Genomic DNA, 21,989 nt, shown 5'->3' with positions numbered 1-21,989 from the left:
AAAGTTTGAGACTTTTAATGGTGATCGTACTATTAAGAGTGCTACCTGAGTTGTTTATAGATAATTGAAACATTCAACTTAGTCAAAAAATGGAATTAAATCGCAAACATTTTCGTAGGATCATTTTCTATGACTTTCGACGTGGATTAAACCAACAGCAGTGTGCCTATCAACTCGCTTGAGCTTTTGGTGATGAAGAACGATATTGCGTCAACGTGTTTTGCTGGTTTTCCGAATTCAATCGTGGTCGCAATCCGCTACAGGATTAATATCGTCAAGGTCGTCCAAAATCGGATGTTGTACCAGAAAACATCGATGCTCTGGTAAACTGATATTGCAAGATCCTCATGTGACATCCCGTGAGATTGAGGCACACTTGGGCATTAATTCCACTCGCATACATTCAACACTGCATGAACATTTGGCTGTCGTAAAGGTTTGTTCGCTTTTGATACCGCATAATTTGACACTCGTGTTGAAAAAACTCAATCGCGGTGCTCTAAAAATCTTAATAGGCGACGAATCATAAATTTATGCATATAAACCTGAAATCTAACTCAAACGACTGTATGGGTCTTTCAAGACGAGCCATGGTTCCATTAGAGCAACGTAGAACGATCAATTCTGAAAGATACACCTATATACACCATATTTATATATACGACAGTGCGAGTTCTCGCACGTCAGTTCAGACAAAAACTTTTTTGAACAGTTAAAATTTATGGATCTTCCTCCGTACAAGTACCGCAGATCAAAAATAAATCGCGAGGTCGACGTTTTTTTCTACAGCTGAAGAAGCAGTTGATTCGTTCAAATCACATTTTTAGAAGCTACCCCAATCGGAATGGAAAATATGCTTCGACATTTGGTTCAAAAGTATATTGATCTCAATGGAGAATAAAAATCAGAAACTAACCAACTATAAACAGAAATAGGATGCACTTGAAAAGATAAACAATTCTCGCAACTCAGTTTTTTCTGCTATTGTTTGGATGGGAAACTCAAAAGCTCTTAATACATTTATCACCGAAATCTTATATTTTAGCGTCCACCGTAAAAAATTGGACTAAACTCCTCTGTATGAACCAACTAGGTACAACTACAACAAAACTTACGAAAATATTATGTCATTTCACATTTCATACGAACAATAACTGTCTAGACTTTCATCCATGATTTATTATACTTTCCAAATAGTGGAAAGTGTTACGTGAAAACAACCAGGAAAAAACTTTCGGAGATAGAATTGATTAGAACGACCTAGTTTAGGCTCCGGCTCGGCACACCTTCAAGGTCATCGCGGTCTATCGATCGATAAGCGCATTTTAAAAATTGATACCCCTCCGAATCTGTGTCATTCCAATTTCGCGGAAAAGCTGTAGTTCAAATAAACCCTCGGAGAATTGTCGAGTGCATATACTTTGGTTCTTTCGTTTATTAATATTACATTCAAATTACAGATGGTATATTCTCACGATAATAGAAATATTTAATCGCAAGAGTTTTACCAATAATATGATTAGATAATAGCATATTGTATAAAACAATTGAAAATGAAAGATTCGACACGAGTCCGCAGAATTGATCCACGAACCGTAGGCGAATGGCTTAAGAAAACGATTGTGAAATCGAATTTTCAACACGTGTTGTACACAATATTTTTCCGACAACCACAGAAAAACTCGGTAGTTCATAGTTCGTAGGTGTGGGCGACCGTGAGGCTGTTGAGCACATAGGTCTCCAGATAGGCCCGTCGTGCCCCACTTGATGTCACCAAAGTCCGATGTCCTTTGAGAACCCGATCAGGCGCTTTGGCTTGAATCCTTTGATGTCGTTAGGCAGGTTGTGGGGTTTGACCAGGTGTTTAAAGCGAACCCGTATAAGTGCAGTGCATTCACAGATAACGTGGTCTGCAATTTCGTCCTCCTCCATGCACCAGCGGCACTCCGGATCATCCGAGATGCCCATGATTTGAAGATGACGTCTTAGATGGCAGTGCCTCCATAGGTCTCCAGATAGGCCCGTCGTACTCCACTTGATGTCACCAAAGTCCGATGTCCTTTGAGAACCCGATCAGGCGCTTTGGCTTGAATCCTTTGATGTCGTTAGGCAGGTTGTGGGGTTTGACCAGGTGTTTAAAGCGAACCCGTATAAGTGCAGTGCATTCACAGATAACGTGGTCTGCAATTTCGTCCTCCTCCATGCACCAGCGGCACTCCGGATCATCCGAGATGCCCATGATTTGAAGATGACGTCTTAGATGGTAGTGTCCGGTTACTAGTCTCATTTCGCGCTTAAAAACTCAGTATTTATTTTTTTTATTAAAGTTACTACACTTTTGAAAATTGGTACTTGATACAGAATTTTGAATTTTATGCGTATCAGACGGACAAGTCTTTTCTGGTGCTGCAAGTGTAGATTCAAAAAATGGCGGCGGTTGGTTTGAAGAAGATACACGAGAGGATCTTACGGCTTCTACAATATGTTTAGTGATTTCTATCTTATTACTGCCTTCAGCAATTACGCTGGATTGCCATCCATCGTGGTGTTTCAGAGCCAGATAATCAGGTTTTGTTTGCGACAATTGTTCTTTTTGGTCTTGTTACTAAAAATCGGAAAATATTTACCCGCTCATTATGCACAACTAATAGACTCCTAGCTGAAAGACCGTACAATCAGAGTTGAACAAAAAAAAAACGAATATTCATAGCTTCGACTGATTATAAGCAAGGGTTCCTCGAGGAAGCGTTTCGGTGGAGGGCTTGTCAAGAATTCAATCAACAAAATAGATGTATGGACTAACAAATGGTGTATTAGAAAATCAATGAGGGAAAATCTACCTATAAGAAGAAAAACAATCAAATAGACTAAACAATAAAATTATTCCATATAAGATAAAGGTCAAATATCTAGGACTACATCTAGATACGAAACTAAAGTGGCAAGATTGAAAATATTCAAACCGGTATGGACTTGTGGTTTAGAACTATGGGTCTGTACAAGTAAAAGTATTTGTGCTTGCTATAGTGAACGACTCGTGGTATATCCTCAATAAAGATCCATACCGGGCACTCCATAAGAAGTCATCCATAAATTACGTCACACGAATTTTTTTGCCCCTTCCTAGTCTCACGTCATATATTTTGCAAATAACATTTAGATATTATTGAATGAAAACAGCGGTTCTGAAATTAGTTTTATTTCCATTTAAATTAAAAAAACAATCAACAAAATAAAGAATTATATTAATTGAAGATATAAAGATAAAATCTTGAGTCTATGCACTTTGAATCCATTCTTTTAAATTATAACTGGCATAGCTGTCACTTCGTTTTAGTTTGGGTTGTTAATGTCAGAAACATTAGTTGTGTCAACATCTTTTTCATCCAAACATACAGCATCATCGTCACAAAGAAATTGTCTGGCACGTCTAGCAGCAGTAAAGATTGTTTCGTCAGTTAAGAATCACAAAATAGTGGTTGAGAAAACGATAAATTGGTATTTTATAGTTACACAGATATAGTTGTATATGTTTTTGAGGTTTTCGTATTTTAACATTTAGATTTAGGATCACTCCCACCCCTTTGTCACACAATGTCACACTTCGACTAACCCCTCCGACCCCCTTAACGTGTGTCACAATTTATGGATGGCCACTAAGGAAACAGTCAGAGAATAAATAAAAAAGATTGCTGAATATCAAGAAGAACGATTACATAACCACATAAACAACGTTCCGCGGGCTCAAACGCACCAAGCCTTTTGAACATGTGCGACAAGTGACAGTTATAACCCAGTTCTATAGTTAGCATAAGCGTCTAGTTCTTAAGTGAATCTTTATTAGGTTAATCGTAAGATTATTTGTTGATAAAAAAAATTCCTTGAAATCATTGTTTGATTAAATTGGAACTATATGTTGATGCATTGTTAAAAAATCAGTTGCAAACTGAAAAGCCAAAACGGATTCAAACTTGCCTCAATTAGGTAATTTTCTATCACACCTCGTATTTCATCTTTTAGCCAAATTAGTTTTACGCAGTTGCTTGTATAAAATTCTTACACTGTTGTTACACAATGTGTAGTAAACAGGAAATATAAATCAACCTACTCAAAGAAAGAAAAAATATAAAAAAAATCATCATTTGAATACAATTAATGAAAACGAAGGTCAGGATTATAATAAAATACAAAACGCAGTGTAGAATACAAGAAACAGATTATAATTTATATTAACGATTCATTAGATTTGAGATAGAAAACGATTTTCTTTATTGGTAATTACTTTTAGATAGAAAAATCATGTACAGTATTTCAAAACGCTTTCAGTGTTTCATTTTCCAAAAATCAGAACCAAATGTTTTCTTATAATATTTTCGATTTGGAATAGGATTCCTTTATCAAAAATTGAGCGACATCTAACCGTTAAATAGTAAACGAATAAGAAAATTGAAGCAATACGAAGGGCGTTCGATTAGTTCTTAGCCCAACACTTAGCTTTAAAAATCGATCACAACATTCCACTCGATTTTTCTTTATATTCGCAGTGCGCTGAGAATTCAAGACACACAACTTGCACTAATTAAATTGTGTAAAACTTGTTGAGATTTTGACGCGTGCATGAAGATTCTTGAGAACGCACTCTATTTACTATATGATGCCAAAAACTACGTACAATCGAAACAAAACGTAAAAACGTCTTCCCTTAAATATACAAATATAAATCCGCTCTCTGCTTCACGAAACCATAGCAATACGGCAGAATCCTTTGTTATTTTTCTTTTTTTTTTTTTCAGTATTTTCTGCTCCTTTAAGGAAGAATAGAATTACCGTATAAATTTAATCGGCGCTAGTCATTGGCACTCAAAAACAATCATCATCATCATACGATACAAAGTTAAATAGTGCTTGGTGACTTTAAGGATTTTTTTCATTTCTGTCGGGCAGTTAAGTGTTTCCTTGAGGATGGTTTTCATATCAATCTGCTGGCATGCGGTGGAGTATCAATGAGGATGTGCCTAACGTAACGTAACAACTTTTGCAGACAGGACGACTTTCTGACGAAATCCAATAGCCAAGTTTTGAATGGTTGACGTGGAGTCTTCTTATTGTCACAGCTTCTTTCCTACTCAAAAAGTCTAGGGAGAGGTGAGTAGTAGATGGGTGGATGTTATATAAAGCCGTAGTACTCTTGTTCCATATATCGCGCGAAGATTCCCGAATGAGGTTTTTGAACTAAGTCTTCAGATCATTGGCAAGCTGAACTGGGATGTCAGGAAGATTTTTTGCGGCTTTTTTGGCATGGCGATCTGCAGATTCGTTTCCAGCGATTCCAGTGTGCGATGGAAGCCAGATGAGTGATACTGTTATACCAAGAGTAATGAGAGTTTGGTCGTGGATGTTCTGGAATATTGGATAATCGGTGAATATGGTTTTAGTACTTACCGTATCAGTCAATTTCTCAAACTACTCCTCGTCGTAGTTTCTCAATAAACATTAAATATTATTCCTGACTTCTTCAGAGTCAACGTCCATAGAGTTACACTAGAAGACAACATTAACAATACAACGATTAATTAATAGCTATTTAATTTCATCTAAATCAACCGATTTGATAACAAGTAGTATGTATAGGTGATCACTATCTTTAATACCTATGACATAAATGATCTTTGAATTGTAAAGATAATTCTGAACTGATACCCTTGACACAAATTATAGATCATATCATTTTAATTGCGTTTATTGTTTTGATGTATCATATGATTAGATCTATTTATAATTTGGAGTACTCTTACAACTCTTTTCGCTATACGAAAAGTTATTATTGTGGGACTGTAGCAATCAAACATCTAATTGCCTTTTTAATATATATTCCAAATATTTATCATCAGGAACGGAAATTATGGTCGAAATCTAACGTGGTATATATCTATACATGAAGATATTAAGGAATTTTAAAACAAACATTAATTGACATCCATAAATTACGTCACACGAATTTTAGGACGTTCTTGTCATAGGTTGTCACATTTTTATAATCCCCCTCTCCTCATAGAACGTTACACATTTTTAAATTGATGCATCTATTTGAAAATAATTGAGAGAAAAGGCCTATTTTCGTTTTTTACCTACACTTTTATTGAATAACCTAATCAAATTAAAATCCCACATAACCAAAAATACAAACGACTAATTAAAAACGATAAACGACTAATTTAATTACTAGTGACGTTACAAAACTTAATCCCCCTTCACTCCCCCCAACTCTTAGTCACACATTCACCCTCTCCATTAACGTGTGACGTAATAATACATTACTCAATAATTCGTATGACTGACACACAGATAGCGCTGCCATTGTCAAATCCATGTGACGTTTATGAAGTACCAACTATCATAAGACTATGTGTAAAATCTTAAGACATTTGGATTAGTCAGTGACAGCGATTTTGTTGTACAAGCTCAGCAATGGCTTCAAAAGTGTTATCCGGACTCTACTCTACAGACACTGATGATGGTGGACGTTCTGGTCGTCCAGAAAACATAAAAAAAGTCCACAATTTGGTTATATCTAATCGCGAAGGCCGTGAAGATATCAGAAGGCAATGTGTTTACAATTATGCCCATGAGAAAGCTTCTTTCAAAGTGGGTGTCGCATTTACTCACAGTAGATCAAAAACAACAACGTATTGATGATTCAAAGCAGTATTTGGTTATGTTTCACGTAATAAATCAGATGCTTTGCTTCGATATGTGACAATAGATGGAACATGGATCCATCGCTTCAATCCGGAATGAAAACGATCATCATCTAAGTGAACTGCAGCAGGTTAACCCCGTCCAAAGCATCCGAAGGCACAACAGTCAGGAGAAAGGTTATGGCATCAGTATTTTGGGATGTGCGTGAAATATTGTTCATCGACTAACTCCAAAAAAGGAAAGACAATCAATAGCGAATACTACATAGAGTTGTTGGATCGTTTAAATGCAAAAATCAAGGAAAAGCGGCATCATATGTCGAAGAAGAAACCACTGTTGCACCAAGACAATACACCGATTCACAAGTCGATGGCTAAATTGAATGAATTACACTTCGAATTGCTTTCTCATCCACCGTATAGTGCAGATCTGGCTCCCAGTGACTACTGGCTATTCTCCGATCTCACAAAAATTCTCGCCGGTAAAAAAATCAGTTCAAATGTAGAAACTGAGGCCTATTTTGAGGCAAAAGACAAATCCTTCTACAAGCACGACATCGAGAAGTTAGAGTAGATTGTACTGCTCTTGGAGAACTTATTCAGTGATGACTTTCGTTGTTATTCAATAGTTTTTTGAAATTGATATCCATCCAATTGAAAGTTATGTTAGTTTAGGTTGTTACGAATGATATTGAATTTTGATATGTCATGTTGTTACGAATATCGTTGAAGTTTCATACAATTTGTTTTTTCAAACTCTAAAAAATACACTAAGGTTATTTCAAACAGTTTCAATTATCATTTTGAGCAATATACGTTGTCCCTAAAATCAGGCGTAGTTTCTAGTTGTTTCCAATTGTCGAAACTTTGGCAGATTCATAAACCATAGAAAGACCTTCATAGAAAACGTGTACGGCCAACGAACATCTGTCAGGATATGATTTGCTTTCACTTGTGTGAGGTTATCCGATTGGTGAATGTCCTCTTAGAATAACCAATGTATTTTGTATCACAATTTATACAATATATAATTCTTTTGAGTAAAAATAGATTGAATATCGAAGATTTATTTTATTGTTTATTGGACTCTATTAACGTAAAATATTTTACGTAAATTTAACATTTTATTGTCCTACTGTGTATGGTTTTTCTGTCGGTTAATAATTCACAAAGTAAGCAGGAAATATTAATATTTTAGTTATATGCAACAACAATATGATGTGCATTTGTTTACTAGTCATCCAATTATGATAATTTAATTTACATCAAACTGCTGACGGAATAATATCATCAAATTTTTTTATCTGAAATGCGACAAATACGATCCCACCAACTTATCTAAATCTCTTGAAACTAAACCCACACATTTTAAATCGATCCCACTAATTCTTCTCGAAATAAACTTATTTATTTGTTTAGAATTCTCATCAATATTTACCAAGATTAAAAACAGAATAACAAAATCAAATTACAGCTTCTGTTTATACTTTCAACAGATTATTCCCTTTACGCACAACAAACAATTTATCAGAAAATGTTTGTGTCCAACAATATCCAATTTAGAACTCATTGAAATAATCACGATCGGATATTTACAGAAGCCGAAACGTCTTAGCTCGCTGCTCTTTCTCTAATTGATTACCCAGGAGGCTATTAGATAAAATAAACTGGAGAGAATTTCTCCTAAATGTTCATTTAATCTACTTTTTAACTATTATAAATCAATTCAAATGAATACGAAATTTCGCATTTAGTTTTGGATTTGCAATTTAACAAATCTTAAGATAAATATAATTGTTTCATGCTATAATTTTATTACATATTCCACCCCCAAAAAGGTTATCTCAGGTTGTTCTAGCTTTGTTCCACCTTATTTCACAACGGCATAGGATTGAGAACAAAACTTTCAGGAAAAATTGTAAAAAGAAAAGATTAAACAATTTCTGAGCTAGCCCCGCATTTTCCAGCTATCAATATTATGATCATTGTCCTAAATTGTTTCAAGTTTGTTCTCATTTGTTTTAGAATATAGCTTTCGAGGAAATTTGAGAAAAATATATTTTTTTCAAACGCCATGCTTTGAAATAATATAGAATAAATCTGAACAAACCTATAACAACCCCAAACAACTACGATATATCTAAAATGCGATCCCAGCTCAAAAATCGTATGTTTTGGCAATTTTCTCTAGAAGTTTCGTTCTTAACCATATGCTGTTCTGGAACAAAGTAGAACAAATCCTAAGAACAACAGCTAAAATCTAGAAAATTCAGAACAACTCATGTAATAGCAATTTTTCGAAATTGAGGTGGTACTGAGATATTAGTTGAATAATTACAATTTTCGCAAAAATTTCTTTTCGAAAGCAATATTCTAAAAATGAAGAGAACAATCTTGAAACGATAATGATCTTAATCTCGATAGCTCGAAAATGCTTTACTAGCTCAGAAATTATTTCACTCGAAATTTGCGCAAAAATAAATTTATTCCGAAAACAGTCGCCAAACTCGCACTGTGTGTGTGCAGTCCTAGCTCAAAAATTTTCTCTAAAAGTAGAACTAACCTAAAACAACTTGGTAAAGCCTTAAATTTTTTTTTACTCCAAAATATATTACCTCCATGGCATATCTATACCGGATCTTTTATGTGGTTTTACCTCCCATTGGTCTATCTACAATCAGTGGAGATTCATGGAAAAAAATTGTATCAAAAAAATCATTTTTGTAAAATATGTACTGAAACGATGGATTGTTGGATCGGTTGGCACACTTTACTACCTTTCTTTTATTGTTTTTCCTTAGAGAATTCGCAATGTTTCAATTTTCAAAAATGTCCTGAACAACTTGAACAGATCTAACGCTTCCAGTAGCTTAATAATGTCGAGAAATATGGACTAAACTGAAGCATGCATCGAATACAGCCGAAAAATTTTCAAATCCAACAAATTGAAACATCCTATTCGGTTTGTTTAAGTTTTTTATTTTGATTATTCCTTTTTTTATTTATTGTGGCACAGTTGTCACTTCCGTTTCATTTATTCTATGATTCGAGACATTAATTTGTTATCTCTCCCACCCTCTTCGAAGAATTCAATAAGACTCCAGTGTCGTTGCTAAATCGTCCTCTAGCTACCTTCTTTAGTAATTTTCAACTGTGTTTCCGTTCCCTTCTTTATTTTTTGGTTTCACCTGGCAGCTGTAGAATTGCGGAAAAACACATGTCTCAGGAGTGAAACGAAAACACAGATGGAAATTATTAAAGAAGGAACGAGTAGGTAGAACAGATGTAAAAAAAAGGAGCTCAATATTTTTTTAAAATATAACCAAACAGGAATCTGTAGTAGAAAATACGAATTTACATGAAAACTAGTATACAAAATTTGATTAAAACAAAAAAAGAAATCGATAAGGATAACTGGAATTTAATATACAAAATGTTTGAAGAAAAACGTAACAAACCGAATGGCATTTACCACGGTTATCGAAAATATCGCTTTATATCGTTTATCATCAAAAATAAAATGAAACTGAAGTAAAAATATAATAAGTCCAGCCCTGTCTATCTATTGCAAAATAAAAGGCCTGTTTACGGAAAAAGGAAAACGGAATCTCCTCAAAAGAAACCCTTTCAACGACGTACTTATCTCTTCAAATAAATGATTCACATAATCAACTTGCAATTCTCAAAATTACATCGAAAATTTAACACCCAATTAAAGTTTCCCCGGGGTAGAGATTAGGAACAGTCGTCGGATTGCTAGAGATACTAGAGATGGTCATATAAAAAGAATCTTGGATGGATATAGAGGTGGAAATATATACGATAACGGTTAATACAAAGAAGCTGAGTCTCTGAAGACGATAACTTGGTTGTCCCACTGTGTACAGTGTAATAATTAATTGAGGTTATCCTGGTTAATTGCTGCATAAGAACCCGTATAAACGTATAAACGACAGCTATTCATAGGATTCTCCAGGAGCAACTTCTTTGTCCCTTTCACATCCAGGAAGTGCATGCCTTGGAAGTAGAGGATTATCCAGCAAAACTGGCCTACGCACGTTGGTTTCTAGAAAAACGAGTTGATAATACATTTGTTGTAAAACTATCGTTTACTGATAAAGCTGGTTTCACACGAGACGGTTTTAGTAATTCCCATAATTTACATTTATGGGCGGATGAAAATCCACACGATACAATTCAAACAAAGAAACATCGATTTTGTGTTGATTTGTGGGCAGGAAAAGTGAGTAATAATTTAGTAGATCCATATTTTTTTGATAATAACCTAATTGGTCAGTGATACTTTCTCCAAAATGCACATGGAGCCCCTTCCCACTTACTAAATGATGTAAAAAATAACGTTTTTCCTAATAGGTGGATTGTTCGAGGAGGTCCAATTGCATGGCCACCACGTTTCCCTGAGTTAAGTACAATTGATTCATTTTTTGGGGGGGGGATATCTTAAAAGAGTCTTGAAAAGGTCATGCAAGTTCAAAGAAAGACTCCCGTAGACTCCGGGAGTGTGTAGAAGTACAAGGTGCCCACTTTGAACATTTATTGTCACAGCATTATTTTGACGTCACATACTCACTCTGTATACTCTCATTGCATCGATGAGTCATTTTATAATTAAGAGGACGTTGCGAAATCTACTTTTGCGCATTTTTAAGCATAAAACTTTCAATAATCGTATGTACATAAATGTTGCACAATAAAAAATCATGTTAACAAAAATAATTTTTCATATCGTTGGCCATGAAAACGTTTCTAACAAACTCAGCAAAATATATAGTAATACAAAGAATCGGGATGTTTTTCTCTGACAAATCGCTAAAAAAAAATAAACCGAGAGGAATATAAACAAATACGGTTTGGTATAAATAGTCCATACAAATTAATTTCTCCGACTTTTTTTTCATATGTTTTTCAGGATAAATATATTGGACTTGGGGTTCTAGGTCGCTTTTGATAGAAAATTAGTTTCAAAGTACAGGTAAAAAATTGCGTTTCGATGTACGAGGATAGTTCAACAAAGAAAACACAAAAATTTTCAGAAAAAATATATTTATTTTTCAACGTATACTCTTTTTAGCTCCATACACTTTTCTCAGCGATGTTCAATAAATTCGAGATCCTTTTTATAATAGAAATCGTCAAACTCTTTAAAAAAGCCATTAACTTCCAGAATCTTTAGCCACGGAGCCATTTTTTAAAGACAATAATCCGAGAGGGTTAAATCAGGCGAATAGGGTGCATGAGGTAGCAATTAAAACTTTAATTTATTAATTTTGGTCATTGGGAATAAACCGATGTGTAAGTTGGTGCATTGTCTTGATGAAACAACACTTTCTTCTTAGCCACTGGCGGCCGTTTTTGCATAATAATCGCCGTAGATAATATTTTTTCAAGATAGTCATCGTATCCCAAAAAACCAACGCAATAACTTGCCTATAGACGGAACGTTCTTTGCTTTTGGCTTTATTTATGTGAAACATTGCCAAACACTCGATGGAAACATCTTCACGACGCTGTTTTTGTTTCATTATAAGCAAACGCTGCACCCATCTTGCACACAGTTTTCTCCTGTCCAAATTTTTAGTTAATATGCGATGCCTACTATGTCTGCTAGCTCGCACACTTCCAATCGACGATTATCCAGATTTTCTTCAACATTTGATCGACCACTGCGATGCTGGTCTTCGCAGATCGTACGGCCTCACTCAAACTCTTCAACCCAATATTTTACAGTTGATAATCAAAGAACAGTCTCACTCAGAGTAGAATCTAGTTCAGCTTTCATATTTTTCAAGCAACTTCCTTCATCTTCAGGTCAGGCAAGGTATTTCTGGGACCATCCTCGTACAAATTGAAATTGCATTACGATGTAATAAAAGAATGCAACGTAAAAAAAATAATATCCGGGTTTTATTAGTATCAGCAGAATATTAAATTGCTGATGAAACGTTGATGCAATTCAATGTTTTTTTAGAAAAACAATAACAATTATAATTGGGTCAATTTAAAATTAACTCAAACTCAATCGAGATCCAAGGGAGCGTAAAATCATGAAAGCTTCTATATAAATATAAGGTTCGTTCCTTGGTACGGTGACGATTCTGCTTCATGACAATGCTCCAGTCCACACTGCTTCGCTTTCCAAGGCTACTGTACACGAATGTGGCTTCACAGAGATTAAACACCCACCAAATAGCACTGATCTGGTCCCGTTCGAACGTTTTTTATTCAAAAAGCTGGAGGCTGAGTTAAGGAGTGAAATATTTCACAGTAACGATTAAATTAAACTTGTACAAACATTTTGTTTAATCTAAATCTAAAACCCACCAACCAAGAGGATTTTTTTTCTCTTGGAAAAGTTGGGGTATATTTTCGCGAGTATAACAACTGACCTTGGTATAAGCTAGAGTTTAATCTATAATTTAAGCTTGATATTAATCTCCAGTTTTACCCTAAGTTGTAAAATTGCTCCTAAAAGAAAACTATTCAAAAATAACACGACGATCTTACGAATTTGAAATTTTCCTTCCTCATCAGCTTTAAAACAAATTTGGTACACACTCATCTCATTTGCAAATCAACTTTTAAAATACTTTGTACGGTCATAGATTTTTTTTTCGCCCTTGAAGTTGTCAAGAATGTTATAAACTACGTTAGGTAATAAAATTTTGATGGACTTATCTCTCTCTCTATATATATATGAATAGTTGATGTCTTCATTCTCAGTTTTCACCTTTCGAAACTTCTTTTTCGCGAATTAGAGTATACATAAAATATAACAAGGATCAATCGATCCAAAAACGTGGCAAACGGTGGCAGCTTTGTCGAGATACAGGGAAAATTGGGAAAGTAATCTGGGTACATAATAGTAGACGAGGGTTATCTGAAATGTTTCCAACTTAATAACGAAACAAAACATTATTTTATATATAATTAGTGACGATGTTCTAACCTTTTTACCACTTAATTAGGTTATTAATTAGTAGCGCCGACTGTTATGTTGCATTGAAAAATAGCATTGGTAGTGACTCAACGGGGTCTAGATAATAAATCGCGTCATTAATTAGTTCTAAATGTGTTTATAAGGCCTAAATATCAACGAAAAATATACAGACAGACAAAAATATTTCTCCTTTTCGATAATGTTGATTCTACTGTAGATATTCGAGGGAAATAGTCGAAATAAAGATTCCTCGTACTTCAATTAAAGTCTAATTGAATTTTTTTATATATTTCTAAAAATTAATTAAAAGAAATCCCGAAAGTTCTTCAAATTAATGACTGACCACTAAATATTTTATACCCATTAATCAATTATTTATTTAACGATGATCTCATATGTATCACGCGCAAATTCATGTATTAAATATTGTGTTACTTGTTATTTTAATAATTGTAAAAAAGTACATAACCCAAACATACAAATTGTAATGCGAGCTTGGGAGTAAACATGACGATTGGAAAACATTTGATTTTAAATTCGTTTAAAATCAGGCGTCGAGTGATTTAAACAAAATTTTACTTATTTTCATCACTATTCAAGTACTTTAAATACTTTTGGATAAATCCTTATTACTTAACTCAGATCTAAACGTGCTAAGGTGTACATCGCAAAATTTTCTAAAATTCTTCGCAAACATTCATTTACGATGGTTACTTTTCGCTAGGACACCTTGTAAAATGATCTAAACAAGACATGGTTTGTTAGACAGTTAAAAAAACTGAGTGCGTTATCAAACTATAGAGGAAATTGAAACGGATTTGTACCCAATGTGTATCATATACGTGTATCAGTCTTCTACTTATCACGAGTTGGAATTGGAACTTTACTTAATGTTTATACAGATATACAAATAAAATTAACCTCGATTTACTAAAATTAATTCGTTGGGAATTAATAATAACTAAATTTCATAAACTACTGGTCGTACTATGAACGAAAATATAAGTAACCCAACATCGTACAAAATAGTAGTTTCGAAGGAAAATCAATGAATACACCATTAATTTAAACATATTATTCATGACTACGTTGGACATTTCTACAGCAAACAGATTACAGAGAATTTCTAAGGGTTTAGTGATTAATGTCGCAATGAAGGTTACTAATATCCTCTTAGGGCATCCGCCCTCCCCTATTGGCCTTGACCTTACCAGCTGTGCATACAACTTTATATTTAAACTTTAATCTTAAATTTAATAATATTAAATCATTTCACGAATATTATTCAGTTTTCATGAAAATCGTAAACAAATTATCCTATATGTATTAATTAAAAAGTAATCTACGCATTCTTGAGATAATTCGAGTGATCGTTTTATGTAAATATTATTATTTTTGCTGCAGAAATGCAAAAAAATGAGTATTGCAAAATTACTTACATTGCAAATGTTTCTATTAATTCTTCTGAGAAAAACGATTCACTTCCATTACCCGATAAAGCACAATATACCGAAAAATAAACTGAATGCAATAGACACAACACGGAAGTTTAAAACAACAAATAACCAACAAAAACATGCATTGTTAGTAAATGCCGACTACTAAAAAGCAGGTTAGGTTTTTATGACAACTCGTTTTACATTATAGTTCTTGCACAAAATTGTATGAAAAAACTCGAAAATCGTTTTATGTTTAGATTTTATCTGACAATCACAGTTTCCGAGCTAAAAAATAATCAATATTTTATAAGAATTCTCGAGCTTTCGCGGACGTATACAACTTCTGTTAGGTTTTGACAGTGACAGTAGACTTCCAGTTCCATCTCCTTATTATGAGCTTGCGCAAAGGCTTCATCGATTAATTTTTAGGTAGCCTTGATGTCCATGAAACCAATACGGGGTGTTTTTGAGCATCTACTACAATAAATTATTATACTGCTTAAGTCAACTTCACTGTAGCCCGATTTTAAAAAACTTGAACTTCACCAAACAGATATTACTTAAAAAGTTGCTTTATTGTGAATGATATAAAACACTAGTCGTAATAAAATTATACGGTCTGAAAATAATTAGTTAGGTACACACGAAATAAATAGCTAATAAACAATGTAAATTGAACCATTAAAATTTCCTTTGAATAAAAAAAAAGTGGTTTTATATTTTTTTTAAATCTTAACACTATTGTGAATACTGAGTTTGCTTCTTTTTTAGTGTTATTTATTTTTAAAAGACATTATTTATTGTTTCAACAAAATTTGTTATTTTTTGTGTTGATATCCCTAATCTATATCCTGGTTATCCAGATTTAAAAGTTATGTTAGCAATATCTGCTCTTGGCCTGTGAGAATGAATTACTATGCATGGCTCCAGTAAACCAACAATTTCAACAACTGCGCAGTAATTTAAACCAGTATAATATATAGTTTTCTTTTCATTATTTCTTAAAGCTTTCTTAGAAAGAATGGGTTTTAATGATGTTCTAATACGAGCTAGCTTTTCTTCGTTCATGTCACATTCATTGATTATCTTATATTTTTTTTTCACCCGTTTTGCTCGAAAATCAAATAATCTCTGACTCCCTCAATATACCCTTCAAAATATGTCGTTGAGGATTTGTCCGATAGGTTTCAAGGTTTTCAATAAAACTCGTTTAATTATCAACGAAAAGAATACATTTCAGTATACTTTATTATCTTTTATAAATCATGGAAATTGAAAAAATACAATTAAAAATGGTTTACAAACACAATTCATATGTTCCTAATTATAATTGAAATAACTTAACCTCTAGGTATATCTTATTCACTATCGTCATGTCTCTTAGACTTCTTCTTCCTATGAGACCTATGACTAGGACTCCTTGATCGAGATCTATGCCTTCTAGACCTACTCCTTGATCTGTCTCTTCTATGGGATCTAAAAAAGTATACAAAATTTTGAATCAACAAATTGAAGGCAATTATAGACATTAGATTATTTTTACAAAATAGATACCTTTCGCGTTCTCTATCTCTTTCCCTATCTTTAGATTTTTCTGATCGAGTTCTAGATTCTCTTTCACGATCTCTTTCTTTATGAGGACTACCATCACGTCTGCTACTTGGAGATCTAACGCCCATACCAGGTGGTGGACCCATATGCATAGGAGGAGGTCCCATAGGAGGAGGGCCTGTTAAAGTTTTTAATTCTGTGGGTGCCCAACCAGGAGGTGGCTCGTTACCTGAAAATATACCTGAGATTGATTTCAAATACTTGATGAGGCAGTCATTTTAACACATAACTGTAATTTGGAAAAATTGCTCTTAAAAGAAATTGGAAGAGGATTAAATGTGAGCTTATATTTTGTTTCGATATTTGTACAACAAATTGCAAATATAAAAATAATGGAAATAAATGATTTATCAAAATGATTACATTGGTGGTTCCAAATGCCGCTGAAACTATAAGACTAACAAATATGGACAAAGAACAACTAAGGATATACGAGAGAATAATTAGGAAATTTTGTGGTTCAGTGAAAGTTGGACATGATGCATATAGAGACTTATGAACCATGAAATTAAAAGTATGTTAGAAAATGAGGATATAGTAAATATAATTACAACAAAAAGAATACACCGGTACAGACATAATAAAAGTATTGAAAAATGGCAGGATACAAGGAACATTACAGAATGGAAAAAGATCAAATTGTGCAAGATATGCAAAATCTGGGAGTACATGAGTGGAACAAACAGATGCAGGATAAGAAGAAATGGAATAAAATATACACCCACAAAAATATAAGGTCAAAAGAGCTCAATTTGAGTGGCTACAATTCTCAATAGAATGTATAGCCTTGTATATATATTACAGTTGATGCTCTCAAAATTCAGTATGTTAGTTAAATTAAATGAAAACCACCACATTAGAATAAATATAGAATTACCCCATTGTGAATCTTGCGTTGGTTCATAACCACCATAGAATGGTTCCGGTTCAGGGTTGAACCCATATTCTGGTTGAAATGTTTCGAAATTTCCAGGTGGAGGAACAGTCATATCAGGAAAACCCGGTTTTCTACTATATTCTCTTCTGTCGGCAGTCATTACCTAAAATTTTAACCCAAAAGGTGTTTACAAAGCGTGTGTATTAGAAGAAAATATTCAAACAAAAAATTGCTAAAAAAAGTGAAAATAATCTCACCTGAATTGTATTAACTTTGGGTAGTTGATCACCTTTATTCATAGGTTGTTGCATCCTTTGATTGTTTCCTGAAATATGTAAATGTTCCTATATAGATCACAACGTAACGCTTACTTAATTGATTATAATTAGCACCAAGATATAGAAGAATTTTTAGTAATTAATAATACAGAAAGCAACTAACTATACAATAATATCATTTATAAATGAGACAACAGGTGCCTTGTTGACTTTTTGGTTTTGACCAAAGTCCACCTATGCCATTTTGGAATTCTGAAACTTGAGCATGGTATAATCAAAATTAGTATTCAATAAAATTTGAATAGAAGAATCAAACTGTTTCATCACTAGATATATGGATAAATACTCTTAATTGCAATGAAAATGGAGGTTAGCCTCATGTTATAGAAAAAATTTGAGTTGAATTATCACTAAGATCAACTTCTCATATGTTGCCATTACTTTCCCAATATGAAGGAACATCTGAGGAACTGTTATAAATTATAAAAGACAGAACCAATCATATTCCTCTGAAAGACCACAAAAATAAGCCAGAGATTGGTAATTTGTTTCACCATACAAAAAAGTCAGTGGCATGATAACATTGAGTACATGGCTACTAATATATTAATCCTTAGAAGAACACTTGGAGAAACCAGAGCGGCTCATATGAGAAGGGAAAAGGAAAATAAACGATGTCATTGCTTTTCAGAGATGAAGAAATGGCTAAGGAAGTATAAGAAGATTCCAAAGCAATGCAAATTATCAATAAGTGAAGTGTTTAGAAGAAACACGATTGAAATTTATTATGATTTATCTTGATGTTAAGTCTCTTTTGATAGAAAATCAGTTTTGACCTTTCCCTGTCATTTACAACTGATTTTCTATCAAAATATACCAAAAATTAAGATAAATCATCATGAAAAACTTATTTAAAGTTCTAAGTAAAAAGTTGTAGTATAGTATTTAAATGAATACTTGTATGGTCTTTGTTACGCAATAGCAGGAATGTGGACTAGAGCTGTTAATATTTCATACATACCTAAGAAATTACCTGTATATTTACTATTATCGTTCATAATAGGGACTGGTCCTCTTGGCATTGCTCCCATCATATTCATAGACATTATACCAACTCCCGATTCATTCACTCTCATTCTATACAAAAACATTTGATTATTCTTACTACTAATATATCACAAATTGATAATTTTTTCTTTATTCTAAATACCGAAAAACTAGAATTGTGGAAATGTGTTTATAAAATGAAAAATTTGTAAAAACCTATATAAATTCAACAATTTCTACCTTTTCTGCCTTTCACAATAAGCTCTCCATGTATCCTCATTGAACCCATAATTAAAATAATCAGTAATATCTGCACCAGGTTTTTTCCAAGGTTTATCTTCTAAACTATCCAAGTTAAATTCTGAACTTAGTACCCCATTTATGGTACCAATCTGCTCAAACTCTTCTACTGTAAATTTTCCAGGCTGCTGTTGTGGTTGTTGAATTTGTTTAGTTTTGTCACTTACAGAAGTAAGTAAGCCACCTCTTTTAATATTTAAAGGTGTATACGAAGGTGCTGTTGTTTTAATATCCCCTATAACTACGTTAACGTCATCGTCACTATCATCATCTTCGAGATCTTTTTCGCTATCCTCTCCGTTTTGTTGTACTTCGCCGTCTTCCATACCATCCTGGCTCGGCTCTTCAATTTCTTTCTCTTCCGGTTCATTAGTGTCCACTTCTTCATCTGCTACCGGAGCTTCTTCTGTTTGAGGCTAAAATAAAACATAGGTTATGTTTCAAACAAACTTAGAAACACCAAAAATATACTTCTTGTTGTTCAGACTCTTTTTGTTGTTCCTCTTGTACTCCATTTTCCTCAGTTTCAACAGGTTCAGAGATTGGTGGGTCTTTAGAAGCTTCTTCAATATTTAAATCTGGTGTTTCACCGTATAACCATTGATCATCTTCTAATTCATCCGCCATTTTTAATATAATATTTGACGTTGACTAATATTTACATTTTTCACAATGTGACAATCGTTTTTAAAATTACCCCTGGTGAAACTAAAAAAAATTAATTTTGTATTTTCACAATTTTTTACTATTATAATAAAATAATCTCATATTTGTGACAAAAACTCGAAATATTTTAAGAAATCAATATTCTCCAGACAAAACATTTTAAATATCTAGGGGAAAATCTTTTATTTCAACTTGGAGATTGGCTATACTGGTGACGATCGGTAAAGTAGAATTACCGGAAACCCTTATTTGACGTTACTTGATTTGACGTACTCTGTTGATAACTTCCTTCTAGTCCTTTAGTTTATTCGTATAGAATGGGTAAGTTCAGTGAAACAATTTTTATTTGAATCTAGTGCATCGTAGTGAGTTCTATATTTATTTTTATAAATTATAGTAATTACATTATCCCTGAAAAAGTTTTCTTAAATAGTTTTCATGTTTTTGTCTTTTTTGATTAAGAAAAGTGTTGTCCCAAAACATAACCAAATTTTTTGAAGTTCTTATAAACATATTTTCATGATGATATCTATATTATATTTTATCCGATGTGTTGTGCTGACGACTCAAACCATCCCACAGCGATCTGAATTATATGTTTTTTATAATTTTCGAACGTTTTCGGAGAATTTTATTTACTCTACACTAGGAATTTTTTAGGTATCAGCCGAGATCATTGGCATAAACGGAGAGCTACCGGAGGTAAAAGAAAGCCCCTCCGTAAGAAGAGGAAGTTTGAATTAGGACGTCCAGCTGCTAACACAAAGTTAGGACCTCGCAGAATCCACTATGTCCGTACGCGAGGGGGTAATTTGAAATACCGTGCCCTAAGATTAGATACCGGTAATTTTGCATGGGGTAGTGAAGGTACTGCTCGTAAAACTCGTATTATAGATGTTGTTTACAATGCCAGTAATAATGAACTGGTACGTACCAAGACTTTGGTAAAAAATGCAATTGTGGTTGTTGATGCCACTCCATTCAGACAGTGGTATGAAAATCACTATATTCTACCTTTAGGGCGAAAGAAGGGAGCAAAGTTGGTAAGTAATAATAATTATTCAGTTTTATTTTATAAATAAATTAAATGATGTTATTCTATGCGTGTCATATGATAAAAATGATTGGAAATTAGGCCATTTTCAACTGATTTTTGAATTTTTATGATAACTTGAAATTATTCATCATTGTTTTTAACTCACATGTTTTATTTTTAGACTGCCGAAGAAGAAGGTATTTTCAATAAAAAACGTAGTAAAAAAGTACAGAAAAAATATGAAATTAGGCAAAAGACAGCAAAGGTGGAACCTGCTCTTGAAGAACAGTTCCAAACTGGTAGATTGTTAGGTAAGTAGATTTTTATATTTGTAGATTTTAAAATTTCATTCCACTTAGTAAATTGTCCAATATAAAATTTATACTTTAATAACAATTAGGATTTTGTACAATTTATTTTTTGTAACAGATTTAAAATAGAAACATAACATCCTATATTGATATATTTTCAAGATTTTTAATGATGATAAAACAAAAGCGAGTTCACATTTCAAAGTTTTATTTGTTTTGAATAAACCTTGTGCGACAATGATCTGCTTGTCATAGTTACTCTGATCCCTAAAATTGTTAAACTGTGAATTATATATATTTTTTCAAATGAGTTAAATGATTTTTTTTTATTCAGCTTGCTTAGCATCAAGACCCGGTCAATGTGGAAGAGCAGATGGTTACATATTGGAAGGAAAAGAACTTGAATTCTACATCCGTAAAATTAAGTCTAAGAAAGCTAAATAAATGTTTTTATAGGTGAGACAATAAAACTTAACAAACATGTATCAAGTTTTTTTACTCTTTCCTTTAATTACATTAAAATGTTTTTGGAGAAATAACCATTTTCTAGGAAGATGAATTTCAACTTTAGCAGAAGTAGAGAAATGAGTTGAACAATAAAAACATATAGAAACTATTTATTACATTAACCCTTCAAAAGGAGCATCTGTCTGTCAGATGGAAGTAGTTTGTAGATTTGGTACTAGAGGGTAGAGCGGGCCGACTGGCTGTCATGTTTGTCCATATAACATATCTTTGAGAAGGGCCAATCATGGAAGAAACTCCAAG

At 33.3% G+C, this 21,989-nt stretch overlaps 3 protein-coding genes across 17 annotated transcripts in view; 1 reads left to right on the top strand and 2 right to left on the bottom strand.

The window, feature by feature from the left end:
* LOC130900174 (TLD domain-containing protein 2) overlaps positions 1 to 15,462 on the bottom strand; it is a 200,327-nt gene extending 184,865 nt beyond the window's left edge. For 5 of the 14 annotated variants that reach the window (XM_057810587.1, XM_057810589.1, XM_057810607.1 and 2 more), the window contains exon 1: positions 15,096 to 15,440. Coding sequence is in view for 7 of the 14 variants with exons in the window: in XM_057810607.1 (XP_057666590.1) it covers positions 15,096 to 15,097 (2 nt within the window). In the remaining 7 variants the exon portion in view is untranslated. Of the gene's footprint in view, positions 1 to 5,442; positions 5,629 to 15,095 lie in introns of those variants that run through there. The other 9 variants (XM_057810588.1, XM_057810603.1, XM_057810604.1 and 6 more) reach the window with 5 other exon arrangements.
* An 847-nt stretch (positions 15,463 to 16,309) lies between these two features.
* LOC130900172 (pre-mRNA 3'-end-processing factor FIP1) lies at positions 16,310 to 20,043 on the bottom strand. 2 transcript variants are annotated; one of them, XM_057810580.1, is made up of 7 exons: positions 19,680 to 20,043; positions 19,149 to 19,624; positions 18,883 to 18,998; positions 17,841 to 17,908; positions 17,584 to 17,746; positions 16,650 to 16,875; positions 16,310 to 16,571 (listed from the first exon to the last, which is right to left on the bottom strand). In XM_057810580.1, exons 1-7 carry the CDS (start codon positions 19,833 to 19,835, stop codon positions 16,454 to 16,456), a joined length of 1,323 nt encoding a protein of 440 aa, XP_057666563.1. In that variant the 5' UTR covers positions 19,836 to 20,043; the 3' UTR covers positions 16,310 to 16,453. The 2 variants fall into 2 exon arrangements, with proteins under 2 accessions (XP_057666563.1, XP_057666564.1); XM_057810581.1 differs by having other exon boundaries at positions 18,895 to 18,998.
* Positions 19,974 to 21,704, top strand: LOC130900173 (40S ribosomal protein S8). Its single transcript, XM_057810582.1, has 4 exons — positions 19,974 to 20,195; positions 20,535 to 20,917; positions 21,092 to 21,221; positions 21,556 to 21,704. Exons 1-4 carry the CDS (start codon positions 20,192 to 20,194, stop codon positions 21,663 to 21,665), a joined length of 627 nt encoding a protein of 208 aa, XP_057666565.1. The 5' UTR covers positions 19,974 to 20,191; the 3' UTR covers positions 21,666 to 21,704.
* Positions 21,705 to 21,989: the final 285 nt, after the last annotated feature.

This window comes from Diorhabda carinulata, chromosome 12 (assembly GCF_026250575.1).
Source record: "Diorhabda carinulata isolate Delta chromosome 12, icDioCari1.1, whole genome shotgun sequence".
Classification (NCBI taxonomy): Eukaryota; Metazoa; Arthropoda; class Insecta; order Coleoptera; family Chrysomelidae; genus Diorhabda; species Diorhabda carinulata.
This window is presented reverse-complemented; position numbering and strand designations above follow the sequence as displayed.

Excerpts from the sequence above, each read along its gene's own strand:
- LOC130900173 (XM_057810582.1), top strand. Across the intron at positions 20,918-21,091 it reads GAAAGAAGGGAGCAAAGTTG|ACTGCCGAAGAAGAAGGTAT; the intron begins GTAAGTAATAAT and ends TTTTATTTTTAG. Across the intron at positions 21,222-21,555 it reads CCAAACTGGTAGATTGTTAG|CTTGCTTAGCATCAAGACCC; the intron begins GTAAGTAGATTT and ends TTTTTTATTCAG.
- LOC130900172 (XM_057810580.1), bottom strand. The coding sequence starts at position 19,835 with ATGGCGGATGAATTAGAAGATGATCAATGGTTATACGGTGAAACACCA. Across the intron at positions 19,625-19,679 it reads AAGAGTCTGAACAACAAGAA|CCTCAAACAGAAGAAGCTCC; the intron begins GTATATTTTTGG and ends GTTTTATTTTAG. Across the intron at positions 16,876-17,583 it reads AACGCAAGATTCACAATGGG|GTAACGAGCCACCTCCTGGT; the intron begins GTAATTCTATAT and ends GTATATTTTCAG.